Source organism: Sphaerodactylus townsendi, linkage group LG08 (assembly GCF_021028975.2).
Source record: "Sphaerodactylus townsendi isolate TG3544 linkage group LG08, MPM_Stown_v2.3, whole genome shotgun sequence".
In the NCBI taxonomy this organism is placed as follows: domain Eukaryota; kingdom Metazoa; phylum Chordata; class Lepidosauria; order Squamata; family Sphaerodactylidae; genus Sphaerodactylus; species Sphaerodactylus townsendi.
The window spans coordinates 72,059,169-72,071,960 of record NC_059432.1 but is presented as its reverse complement, the minus strand read 5'-3'; the positions used below and the strand labels follow the sequence as shown (position 1 = coordinate 72,071,960).

The 12,792-nt window shown below is 42.6% G+C and overlaps 1 protein-coding gene across 2 annotated transcripts in view; it reads right to left on the bottom strand.

Annotated features, from left to right (window-relative positions):
* RYK (receptor like tyrosine kinase) overlaps positions 1–12,018 on the bottom strand; it is a 36,539-nt gene extending 24,521 nt beyond the window's left edge. For both annotated transcript variants that reach the window (XM_048505707.1, XM_048505708.1), the window contains exon 1: positions 11,618–12,018. In XM_048505707.1, the coding sequence (XP_048361664.1) occupies positions 11,618–11,858 (241 nt within the window). In that variant the 5' untranslated portion in view covers positions 11,859–12,018. The remainder of the gene's footprint in view (positions 1–11,617) is intronic.
* Between the last annotated feature and the right edge of the window lie 774 nt (positions 12,019–12,792).

The window sequence follows — 12,792 nt, the reverse complement described above, 5'->3', positions numbered from 1 at the left end:
ATGGCAGGGTGTTGGATTTGATGGCCCCTGTGGTCTCTTCCAATTCTATGATTCTTTGAAATGAATCACAGTTCATACTTAAAGATCTCGTTATATTTTCAGTACAGGTTTTTTTAAAAATATGCAGGATTGTACATAAATATGCAGGATTGTACATAATGATGCAGAACCAAGGGAAATTCTCTGAAATCAACCGTACCATCATAGAATAATAAACTGATAGGAACAGAACCAAAACACTAATCCAAGTTTCAGATTTTTCCATTCATTAAAATGTTGCCATAATTCTATGTTATGACTATTTTCACTGAAGAAAACATTAAAATCGATTAGTTACTGAGACTTATCTTTCACTTTCTAAACACTAGTTTCAAATTCAGACCTGTATATAATATCAAGAGAAGATGTCTAGTGGTTTGCTTGCTAGGTACTAGGGAATTTTACGCTGGAATCTATAAATACCAGATAACAGTTTCAGCCAGTACATACCCTAAAAATATAATACCTGTTCCAAGACTTCAGAAATATTTTGAGCCCTGGACAGGATAACAGAGAACCAAATTATAACAAAGTGATAAAATTGATATACTAGATTCTTTAAAGTATATTCATTCCTCAAAGAGGAAAAACTACTGAACAAGTAATGACAGGCAGAGGATTTCTAAACATTCTGCCCTTTTTTGGTAAGTAAATGAAAGCACACACTTCAGAACATAAATCACATTCATGGATTACAATCTAACAGCCCAATCCAGACTGGGCTGGCGGGCAGGGACGGCACCGCTTCAGCATCATCTCACCCCGTCCAAAGGGCTTTCCCACAGCACAGGAAGCCCCAAAAGTAAATAAAACAAAACTTTCCTGAAAATCCCCCATGGGGAAAGTGGAGCTACGCCACAGAAAACACGGCAAATCTCAGAGGCAGAACCCACTGGCGCAAGGGGGTTAACAGGGCAGTGGAAGCCAACTAAGGTTGGCTCCACCTCCAAGAAATCTTTGCCACACTCCTGCCACACAAGTGTAGTTTGGGGCAGTGAGTAAGTGCTGATGGGGAGCAGTATGCTGCAGCTGGGCGTCCCAGGGCTGCACAGGGGCCGGGCCCACAGATTTACCCCTCTGTCAGGGTAAGTGCCCCAGGGAGGGCAAATCAGCCAGCATAAGCCCCACTGCTTCCAGATTCAGTGCTCCTCCCCTCAATTGTGCTGTAAATGCCTCAAATCTGTCCCCATTATCAGGAAGGCACTATTTGAAGAAACAGTAACTGTAGCGAAAGAGAACACATTAAAATAAATGTTATGAACATACAAAAAAACAAAGTGGATTTAGAATCTTCAAATAATCTACTGCAGATGACGCAGAAGCCATTTGTGCAATTGGTTTAAATAACTTGCACTGCAAATGTACTGAACAAATCTTCTTAAAATTCTTTTGACTTGCAGTCGCCATTAAACAAACTCATATGCAGAAAATGTATGGCTTGGAGATCTAGTTTCTCATTGCTGAATCTTACTTAACCTAAAGCGGGCCACATGACAAGCCTTGCTGTTTTTGCTTTATATTTTAAGAGGGAACACTGTTTTGCCCAAGCAAGCCCTAAATCACATTAACATATATCTTTGTGCTCTGCAGCTGGGTATAAACCAGAGAGAATAAATTAAATCAAGCGTAGAATAAAAGGTAGACATGCACCATACCATAAAAAGACAAGGTCATTCTTTAAAGATAACATATTCTGAAGCACAGAAAAGCGGGAGAAGCAGGAATTTATTGTTCATCATGAAGGATGCTGGGGAACCCTTGTGTTCATTACAAAATGATCATGTCACTCCAGCAGTCCAACAAAATGGTGCTTTTTCAAGAGCTCCTTGAACAAAAGAAGCCTAGCTTTAACGCTATAAAGAGTTTTACAAAACAGGGGAAAAGTTCTCAATTAGCATGGGAAAGTGATTTTTGTTTATTTAACAGGAACTTTGAATTCAGAACTTCTCTTTGAGAAGCACAACAAAATGAAAAGCTATATTTTCCAAGAATTCAATAGATTGCAAAAAGTTGTAGGCAACTGCAGTATTATTTTTATCTTTATATTTTAAGTTTGCTCTTAAGAGTTTTGTACAAATTAAGACCACTTTTGTGTATGTATTTGGCTCTCATAATTGTATTAGTAACTAAATAAATTTTTGAAGTTAGGAATATTATTCCAGTAAAATGTCGCTTAATATTTCTGAAGGGACCCTTGTGAGGCAACTTCTATTTATGGCCTATGATATTGAGATGGGAAGCAAAGTGGATACATCTCTTCTTATCTATCAACATCAGGTTTACTGTCAAACATACCTTTGCTTGAATAGGACCCAAAAAGTCATGCTATCCAATTTCCACAAGCCACCAAGTCTAATTTTCTCTCAATGGTGTACTGGGTTACAGATCACTTCTGACCACTATACATACTGGACTTCAACTGATGCCTGACATACTCCACAAGGATAACTGATCTTTTCTTGCTTCAAGTTTTCACCCTGAATTCACTCCTATTGTTAGTAGCCAAAGCTTGGCCTTCTTGTCGCAATAGGTACAGACCTATTATGACAAGGCAGGAAACTACATTAACAGTATCCTTCCTCCTCTCTCCTACATGGCACTATTCTGGCTCAGGGGAATAATTTCCAGGGTTTTCTTTCTTTCTTGGAATTTAGCACACTGTGTAAATTAATGCTACACCTTTGCTTTTTCTTCCACCTGTACTCAGTGACTACAACTACTTGAGCGGCCTACCTTTGATTTTGTCTGAGTCCCATGAAGGTCAGTTAAGGAACACCAAGGTCAGGTTTTCCCCCTCTTAAAGAATGACCACTAGACATCAATATTAATATTCTGGAACAACTCCATTACAAAGCTTCTACAAAGACTAGCTTCTACTTCAGTTTACCCAGACTGGTATATACCATTAAAGTGTACAAGATCTGACATGTGAAAAAGACACCTTTGGGATTGTTCAGCAGCAGAAAGGTTGAAAACTTCTGGCATAGGCTTAGAAACACAACAGTTGTAAAATCTCATGGAAGCTAATTAACACAAAAAACACAAACCTAAAATCCCAGCGTAGCTAATTACCATCAAATGTGAAAGTTCTAATGGACAAGAACAAATGATTATTTTTGGTTCACTAGTTTGACTTTGCCAAGTACAGAATGAAATACAGCTCCTTAAAAAGTTGAATTTTCTTTTGTCTGTGAAAGCTATTGGGACATATGTGAAAGACCGATGAATAAGGCTTGGAAGTGCAGTCAGAGGAACAAAATGTAGTCACAGAGTATAAGGGGGAAAAAACTTCACAGGAACTTAACAGCACTCTGATTGGGTAAACTGACCTGCCCTCTGATTGGCGGAGCAAACCAGTTGACAAACAGCAGTAATGCAAGAAATCATCTCTGAGAGGAAAAAAAAGCACGAGGGCTTTTGGATTTAGATTCCTGTGTGTTAACATCAAGTCCCTTAACCATGTGTGTGGAACATCTACCCAGAGAGGATTTCAGTCAGAGGCCGCTTCCGCACAAGCTGAACAATGCATTTTCAATCCAGTTGCCATGCACTTTGCAGCTGTGCAGAATAGCAAAATCCACTTGCAAAACAGTTGTGAAAGTGAACTGAAAGTGCATTATTCTGCATGTGTGGAAGGGGCCAAGGAGTTAATCTGATTTGACATATATTGTGTAATAACAAGTATCTGGTGAGAGCGCGCCGGTAAAGTTGATTGCGGAACTGGAAGATTTTTTTTTTGGGCTCAAGGCTGAAGCAGCGGGAGAGACTTTCCATGAAGTGACCATAAATAAAAGGGTAAAGAAAGGAACAGGTCTTCTGGGTAGAAAGGAGAAGATTTTTCCAAGCTTCTATTAGAAGGCTCAGGAGGAGGATTCCCTGCCTGCTGTATTAGTGTTCTGCTTAAGTTACCTCACAAGGGAGTTTTCAGTAGAGTGGGGGGGTCTAACAGTGGAGGCTGTGTGTACTGACCAAAAGGGTGCCAGCCAGTTAGAACCCGAGTTTTTTGAATCCACAAGTCAGTAATATTTAAGAGTAACTCAAGACAAAACTGCAACTTTGTAATAATATCCAGGAAACTAAGAAATTTAGAACGCTTGATAAAATCCTATGCCTGTGACAGAAACCAAAGATTATCTATAGTTTATTCCTGTCACTGATCTGTCACTGAATTATCCTCCTAATTCCATCTTGTTTGTTCAATTAATTTTACTTTTGCATGATAAACTTGCCTCAATTCACTAGAGCCTTAAAGGAAGGTGGAGGTTGTTTTAGATAAAAAAACTCTCTTCACCTTTCTAGAATTCCTGGAGCTTAGCAGAAAATCTACAAACCCTCACATATTACCTGAAAGGGAGCTCAGTCTCAAGAAAACTTGCATCTACAGATATAGAAGGGTGATGGGATGCCGCAATATATTTTCAAATTATGATCATGACGCCCGCTGAAACAAGTCACAAAATGGCAAAGGATGATGGGTCCAACTCAGACCACATGGCAGAATGACTATTAGGTCTCTACACTTTTATTCAGCCATACTTTCTGCTCAATCTTTCAAAACCGTACTGCAGAATGAACCAATCAAGGTCACCTTGTTTTGCATGAAAGGAAACTGAATGGGTAGGAATTGCTACCCTAACTTAGGCAGTGGTAGCCCAATCTGTTCAAATCTTGGATGTAAAGTAGTCAGCCCTGCTAAGTATTTGGATGAGAGACCACCAAGGAAAGCCACGGTTGATATGAAGACAGGCAACAGCAAACCACCAGAGGCAGGCGATGGCAAACAACCTTTAAACCTTGAATGCTCTACAAGGTGGCCTAAGTTGGCTTTGACTTGATGGCGAAGGAAGGAGGGGTGGCTATATTACAGCCGGAAGATCCCAATTAAGCTTTAATACAGAAAACTACGATATGTTCATTTGCAAAGTGTACAGGGCATGACACAAAAACATCTACAAATTCAACTCAAAAGAAAACCATGTTTTAAAAATGTTGTAAGCCTTGGACTACTATAGATGCAAGCCTCTAACAGACAAATAAACATGCTGTTGCTGAGTTTCTGTAGCAAAGCCAACAACAAATTGTATAGTTCTCAACCAGTCATTGCCATTCAAATATGATGACTCATAACAAAATAAGGCCTTTAACTATACCGTGGCTTATTGCGAATTAAAACAGCTTAAACCCAGATACTGAATACTTGAAGTTAACTTGATTTTACATAACACATTTAAAACTGTTCCTATGATTTTACTTTTTACTATGCATACAAGTGAGAACCAGTGAGGTGTAGTGGTTAAGAGTTATCAGACTCTAATCTGGAGAAGTGGATTCGATTCCCCACTCCTCCTCCACATGAAACCTGTTAGGTGACCTTGGGTCAGTCACACTTCTCTCAGTCTATGTGGAGATAGACCAGGGGTAGGGAACCTGCGGCTCTCCAGATGTTCAGGAACTACAATTCCCATCAGCCTCTGTCAGCATGGCCAATTGGCCATGCTGGTAGGGGCTGATGGGAATTGTAGTTCCTGAACATCTGGAGAGCCGCAGGTTCCCTACCCCTGAGATAGACAATGGCAAGCTACCACTGAGCCCATCTTGCCTTGAAAACCTACGGGGTTGCTATAAGTCAGCTATGACATGATGGCACTTTCCACCACCACGCACACAAGCAAACAGAGCGAAGCCATGTATGTGACACCCTTAGGACCATCTGAAGAAGGTACCTCTCGCCAACTAAACAGGTCAGTGACTGAATATGTTTAGGGCAAAAGGCCTGTTGTAATTATAACTTTTGCCTTCAGCGATGTAGTAAATGAGAGATTACACGCTTTCCTTCTCACAAAGTAGTCAACATGAACCAAGGCATGGGGGTCCCCCCCCCCCCCCCCCGGTCTTATTTTATGGAACAAAGCCTGGTATCAGTTCTCAACAAGCAACATATTCAAGACAACAAAATACGGGAAATAGGATTTCAAATGATCTAGGTGAGTCACAAATACTGACTTTGCCACTTTTGTGCATTTAGTAGAGTACATTAAAAACTCTGCTGATGTACTGCAAAGATTGTGCAGTCAGTGCCTATAGAGTTTTAGCCACTAGAAGTCAAAGCAACCAGTCAGTTCCAAACACCACTAATCTGGCTGCCCACTGGAAGTTTAATGTACCAACTATAGTTAGTCCAATACATTAATTCACTGCACCTGAGAAAATCTTCAAAATATCAAAGTAATATGTTTATTGAGCTTGATCACTGAATTCACAAACATGTGGCATCACCACCACAATGAGAGGAGGCCTTGACTTAGTATGACAGAACCGAACTTGAAATTGGGATTCATTTGAGCAAGTTAAGTGTGTGAAATGTATTTCATGGTAACATAAAACTGCAACTGGTTCAAAATGTGGCAGGTTTTTATTATCTTATATGCTTTAAATTTGAACTTTCCAGCTGCCTTCAGTCAAGGAGGACAAATGGTTTTAAATTAATAAACCTTACAAGCAAACACAAAAGGTATTTTAATAGTCCTGAGCCAAATATAGAACTCCTTAAATATGCTGTGCCTTCAAGTTGTTAACAGAGGTAAGCCTCCCTCCTATACAGAACTGTAAATATTTTTTTCTGTACCAAAAGATAAAGCCTTTTTTTTGCAAAAGAGACTTGTGCTGTTTGTTTCTTTTTCCTGGGCAAGCTGGTGGCCAGCTTCCAGTGCATTTATTTTGCTGCGATGTGTCATCTCTACCAGACACCACCATAATTGTATCGACTTTCCAAGACTACACTAAGGAAATAAAATTACTTCTCAACATTTTTTGTAACATGGAGTGAAGCAAGCTTGCCAAGAAAACGTGTACATTAACATTTTTTCAATGAAATATTATTATAAACTTTTCCTTTACCATCTTCTAAGGACCAAAGTAGTAAAGTCTAAGAAAGTTATTATGGAGTAAATTATCAGATATATTGTTTTGTAAGTAAGTGCAGTCAATATTAGAGAAGGATGTACATTAAAAAAATTTATTCTCTTCCAGCTGTCACCCCAAATGATTTTAATAGTTAAAGCATTCAAAAGCTGGAGACTCAATGAACTAAGCTGAAGGAAAGAACTGGACTAATCAACACTACACAGTTTTAGGTGTAAACTACCATGTAGCTACTGTGCCATTCAGTGCTAGGTGAACAAAGAGCATTAAACAAAAACAAGCCCCAAAGTAAACGGCAATTAACAGCTTATGCAAATAATACAAATATGGAATAAGAGACAGTAGCTGTTATAAAAACATTTCCTGAGACGCTGTGAACATGCTTGTCCTCATAACCCTTTTTAAGGATCTAGAAAGGACTAGTTTTCTTATGTAAAAAGTTTTGATAACCTGACAAGAATCTGGTTGAAAAAGTGAAAGGAGAATGTTACAGACTTTAAATGATTATCGAAGAAGCAGATATTCCATCTCAGTATATTAACAACTTATTTCCATGCTGTTGTAGTGGTCATGTTCTAGTCATATGATTGATCCCTTCTGTCCAGTATCAGTTAACCCGGACTCCCTGTGATAGCGGAGCCAGAAGTGAAATTCCTCCACTTCTGGACTGTGTTTGAATTAAGGTTTAAAAACCTGTCCTGTCCTCTGTGCTAGCTAGCTAGAAATTACCTGTATTAGATAGTGAAATAAGATTTGTAAGTTTCTTTGTATTTGTGACTGTATGGAACCTCCTTAGCCCAAGGCAGAGAGCCATCTCCGCTCCACCTGGGCACATCCTATTCACGTGTAAAGGTTCCTGATGCACGCGGACAAAGGAAGACCTCAGTCGGAGCGCCTCGCCCTGCCTAATCCCGTCAGCAGGCAGATAAGGAAGCTCTCGTCATCACCCTCTGCTTCCTGACCCCGGACACCTGGGGAAACCTTTTGTGTTTTCCCGCCAGTGGACACGTCATCGCCTCGCCCTACTCTGGCGCGAAACTCAAGAAGGGAATGCTTATCGAACTCTGATTGGTTCCTGCATGTTGCAAATGAATGATTGGTTGTTTTGAATTCTGTTAATGAATGGTGGTGGGCTGTCTTTGATGCTCCCGGGCTCCCGACGGGAGAAAGTGTACTTAAGGTGTTGTAAGGCTGCTAGGCAGCGCAGTTGTTGTGCGGAGCGGAGGTGCTGACACTTAGGTCAGCATCTCAATAAATCACTTTTATTTTATCCAAGCCGTGTCGGGTCTTGCTTGGGTTCCTGGGCGCTGCCGAGAGCGGGATACTCTAGAGCAAGGAAAGTGTTACCCTGAGCAGCGCGGTAACACCTGGATGACCCCAACCTTCAGCCAGGCACTCACCCAGGAAGAGGGCCAGCCTGCAGGCAACAGGACAATGGGGGATGCCTTAGCCAACAGGCCTGGATCTCCTCCCAGCTCCAGAGCCTGAAACATCACTGTCAGCAATGACCCTATGGATGCTGACCCCATTGATGATGACAGGCCTGGTGTCGACCCTGGAACCCAGGAGGGAGCTGATAGAAGCTCGGTCAGCAAGGCATGGAAGCGGCAGCCTGAGAAGGAAGGCAGCCAATTGTGTGTCCGGCAGAACCAACAGAGAACTGACCAGAGGTCTTACAGGATGGGCCAGAGTGAGGGAAGCAATGAAAGGGAGGAGGTGGGTTCAGCCCAGCTGGGAAACATCTCAGGAAGGAACTACAAAGCCAGTGTAGTGTAGTGGTTAAGAGTGGCGGTCTCTAATCTGGAAAACTGCTAAACATGAAGTCCGCTGGGTGACCTTGGGCTAGTCACAACTCTCTACCATCTTGGGTTCTTTGAGCTCTCTCACCTACCTCATAAAGTGTTTGTTCTGTGGAGGGGAATGAAAGGCAATTGTGAGCTGCTTTGAGACTCCTTTATGGCAGAGAAAAAGTGGGGTATAAAAACCAACTCTTCTTCTATAAAAGAGGAAAAGAAGTCAAAGGGGGAGGAGAAAAGGCAGAGCCAAGAGGGAGAAAAGAAAACAAGAAAGGGAAAAAGAAAAGGAGGACCTGGAGAGCAAGGAAGACAGGAGATGGAAGGCAAAGGAAAGAAGAGGCCATGGACCAGGAAAGCGAGCCCTCACCCGAAAAAGGAGGGAAGTCTCCAGGGGATCTGGAAGACAGCAGCAAGTCAGGGCATGCCAAGGAAATGCCTAATACAGTCCGAATGGACAGTGCTAGGGCAGCAAATGTGAGGTGTCTTCCCATGCTTACCCACAGCAGGAACAACATCAACAACTCAATGTACCAATCAACAATTGTAGCCACTTGTAACCACAATGGCACTGAACATAATAACAACAACTCTATGATTACTTTCTGCATTCACACCTATGAACATTTTCCCACAAAGCAGTCCACTGAGATACACACTATTCTTAATCTGAAGAGGATCAGTTACACACAAACCTATTAAACAGATTAATGTTCAAGTCCTGCAAGAGTAAGGACACAATTTACCTTCTCCTAATGACCTGAAAAAAAATCACATGGATTCTGCATTCTGACATATTCATCTCTCCTTCTGGTGGAGAGTCAGTATGTGTAATGGTTAAGAGTTGTAGACTCTATCTGGGACAACTGGGTTTGATTCCCCACACCTCCACATGAAGCCTGTTGGTGGGGACTAAGAGAGTTTTGAGATAGTCACAATTATCTCAAAACTCTCTTAGTCCCCACTACCCCACAAGCTGCCTGTTGTGAGGGGGGAGGGAAGGAAATTGTAAGCTGTGTTGAGATTCCTTACAATAGAGGAAAGCAAGGTATAAAAACCAACTCTTCTTCAACTGGCCCTCAGACTTCTATTTCCAAGTCATTACAGTTCCGATCTACTTTCAACGTATATATCTAGTCAAGTACAGGCATGCAGTAAATACCAATAACTTGCTTCCAGACCCTATGACAGTGGTGGTGAACCTATGGCACTCCAGATGCTCATGAACTACAATTCCCATTAGCCCCTGTCAGCATGGCCAATTGTAGTCCATGAACATCTGGAGTGCCATAGGTTCGCCACCACGGCCCACCATAGGATTTTTGAGGTAAGAGTTGGTAAGTGGTTTACCACTAACTTCTTCTGTGGAATGGCAACTATACTGAAATGAAAATACACTGTGACCTAATACGCTTACTAAGTTTAAGGTAACATCAGACCATGTTTTACCATGCCCAAGACAATCATGGCATTTAACTAAATATTTCTGAAAGCAGCAATGTTTCATTGTAAAATTTTACAAACAGACATTTACAATGGTCTAACACACAAGTTCCTTCTAGTAAATTACAAACCCTTAAATTATAATTCTTGTTTGCTGTGTCCCAGACATATTTTGGCACAGACCAATAAATAGCACTTACCTGCTCATCAGATAAAGTGTTCAGTAATTGAACAAAGATGGGACTGATTTGTTTAAGAAACCTACATACCACACATGGATAGATCATATAAATACAGAGGGGCTAGTAAACATTTTTGGAAAGCTAGTAATTTGTCTCAATGTACAAAAGTGTTTGATCTTGAACAAAACATGTGCTGATACCTAAATTATCTATGCAAATAAGTAGTAATAATGGAATGCATAATAATTTATAACCAGCAATTTTAAAAAATAGGTGTTGACTAACCACATGGCACTATTCTTTTCTGCTACAACTCTGCAAAAATAAGCATTAATTTGTGTTGAAGCAAATAAGAACTGAGTTTTGAAATGTGCATTTCATAACTGTATTGCTCACATCAGAACATTTCCAAATGAAAAATGAATAACATTGTACCCTTCATTGTAACACAATAATTTTGATGTTGCAAACACTTAAACATACAGGCAAAAGCAGCTATATTTTGATTCACCTGGGGCCGCAAACTAATAAGTTATCCAACTGTAAAAATCCCTCTGCTGCAGTATGAACGAGTAAGACTTGGTTTTACAAAATGCAATTTGAAGCTATTATACATATTAGATTAGTTTTAAACAACATTCAGTTAAGAAAGCTGGCTTTACATCAACCAAGAAAATAACCGTTGACAAAACAAAACCATCTTACTGAGCACTAAAGCCAGTGTGTTTGTGCAGCCGGTCGGCCTTGCCTCTGGCAGGCTTCTGTGCCCCCTTCGCCATGAACATGCTGGGTGGGCAAATGACTCTGTGGGTCTCGGTTTCCCACTTAGAGTCACAACCTCCCCCAGGCCGTTAAGAGGGCAGATCTGGAAAGCGGACCCTCAAGCCACTTGCCCATTTAAAGAAAGGAATACGACTACAAAGGCAAAGGCACCCCCCCCGCAGGAGCTGCATGGTTTCCCATCTGAAATCCAATCCAAAGTGCTCCAGGCAGGAGGACTGTGCAGGAGGACAACAAAAACAGGCCGTGCAGCGCCCGCGGGGCCTGGGGGTCAAGTACCCCCCTCCCCGGACTTTGAATCTAGGGCCGAGCCTGGGATCCCCCAGCTGGAGCACATTAGCTCCAGCACCCTCCCCGACCCAAGGATGCAGCCCCCCCTCCGCAAGGCGTCCCGCGATCGCCCGTCTCCGGCGAGTAGCAGATTCAGTCCCCGTCTCCCCCTGCAACACCAACACTCACCGATGAGCCGCCGCAACTCCTCCTGGCTGATGTAGACGCTCAGGCCCGGCCCGGCGGCGGGAAAAAGTGCCCCGGAGGGACCCGAGCTCGGACCCCGCAGGCTTTCAGCGCCCGCAGGCGGCAGCCACAGTACGGAGAGCAGCGCGAGGAGCAGGCGGCGGCGGCGGCGACGACCGTGCCAGGACAGCCGCGGCTCAGCAGCAGCATCGCGGCTTCCGCTCCCCCGGTCGCCCGGCACCATCGCTCGCCCCCGGCTCCCCCACTGGGGAGGGGACGCGGCCCTCCCTCGCCCTCAGCAGCTGCTCATGCTCCGGCCGCGCGCACTCGCGCCACTCGGGCCGGGATCAGGGAGCGGGCCCCGCGCGCGCACGCGCACTCCTCCCCCCCGCCCCTCCAGCCAAGAAGCGAGTGAGGCCGAATCGCGCCGTCGGAACTAATCCCCGCCTCCTTCGCGTCCAACGCGCGTGCGCATCCGTTCTCCCTGTCCTGCACTTGCGCAGATGAAACGAGCAGCAACTTGGTATTACTAAGCCAGACAGATTCCCTCGGTGCTGTGAGAGGTCATGTTGGCCCGACCGTTTCTTAAACCGGCCTTGGCTGTGGCCTTTTCTCTCTAATTTTGGGTGGCTCGTAATGTGGCAACCCCATTTTGCAGCCGGCCATTCTGAAAATCTGAAGCAGTTTTTTACATTGTAGTTGTTATTATGTACTATTCTGTTTTTATTTCATTTTCTAATTCTGAAAATCTGCTTTTATGAATCAAGGACTGTGAATTAAGAAGTAAATAAAAAAGCTAAAAGGGGCCTTACAAAATAATGGAAAGACACTGGCAGATGCTGGGAATTACTTTTGAAAGATTATTTTCTTCTGGGGGATTGCTAGCTGTGTCTGTTTGAAGGCATGACAAAAATTTCTGTAACAAACATTGCAGATTTGCAAGGCATGGTACACAGGAAACCTGACTGATAATGCCCCTCCAGGGACCACAAAACGTGTGTGAAATGTTTGCAAAAGAATGGGACTTTGTTTCTGCTCCATGTGATCCAAGCTAAAATCTCAAGCAAAACAAGTAGAATTGTTGCTGTATAAGATGTCAGTGAGATGTATCTGAATACAAGAGTCAGCCTATTGGACAGAGTTAATAATTTTGTTAAAATGTTTGTTTTTGTTAAATT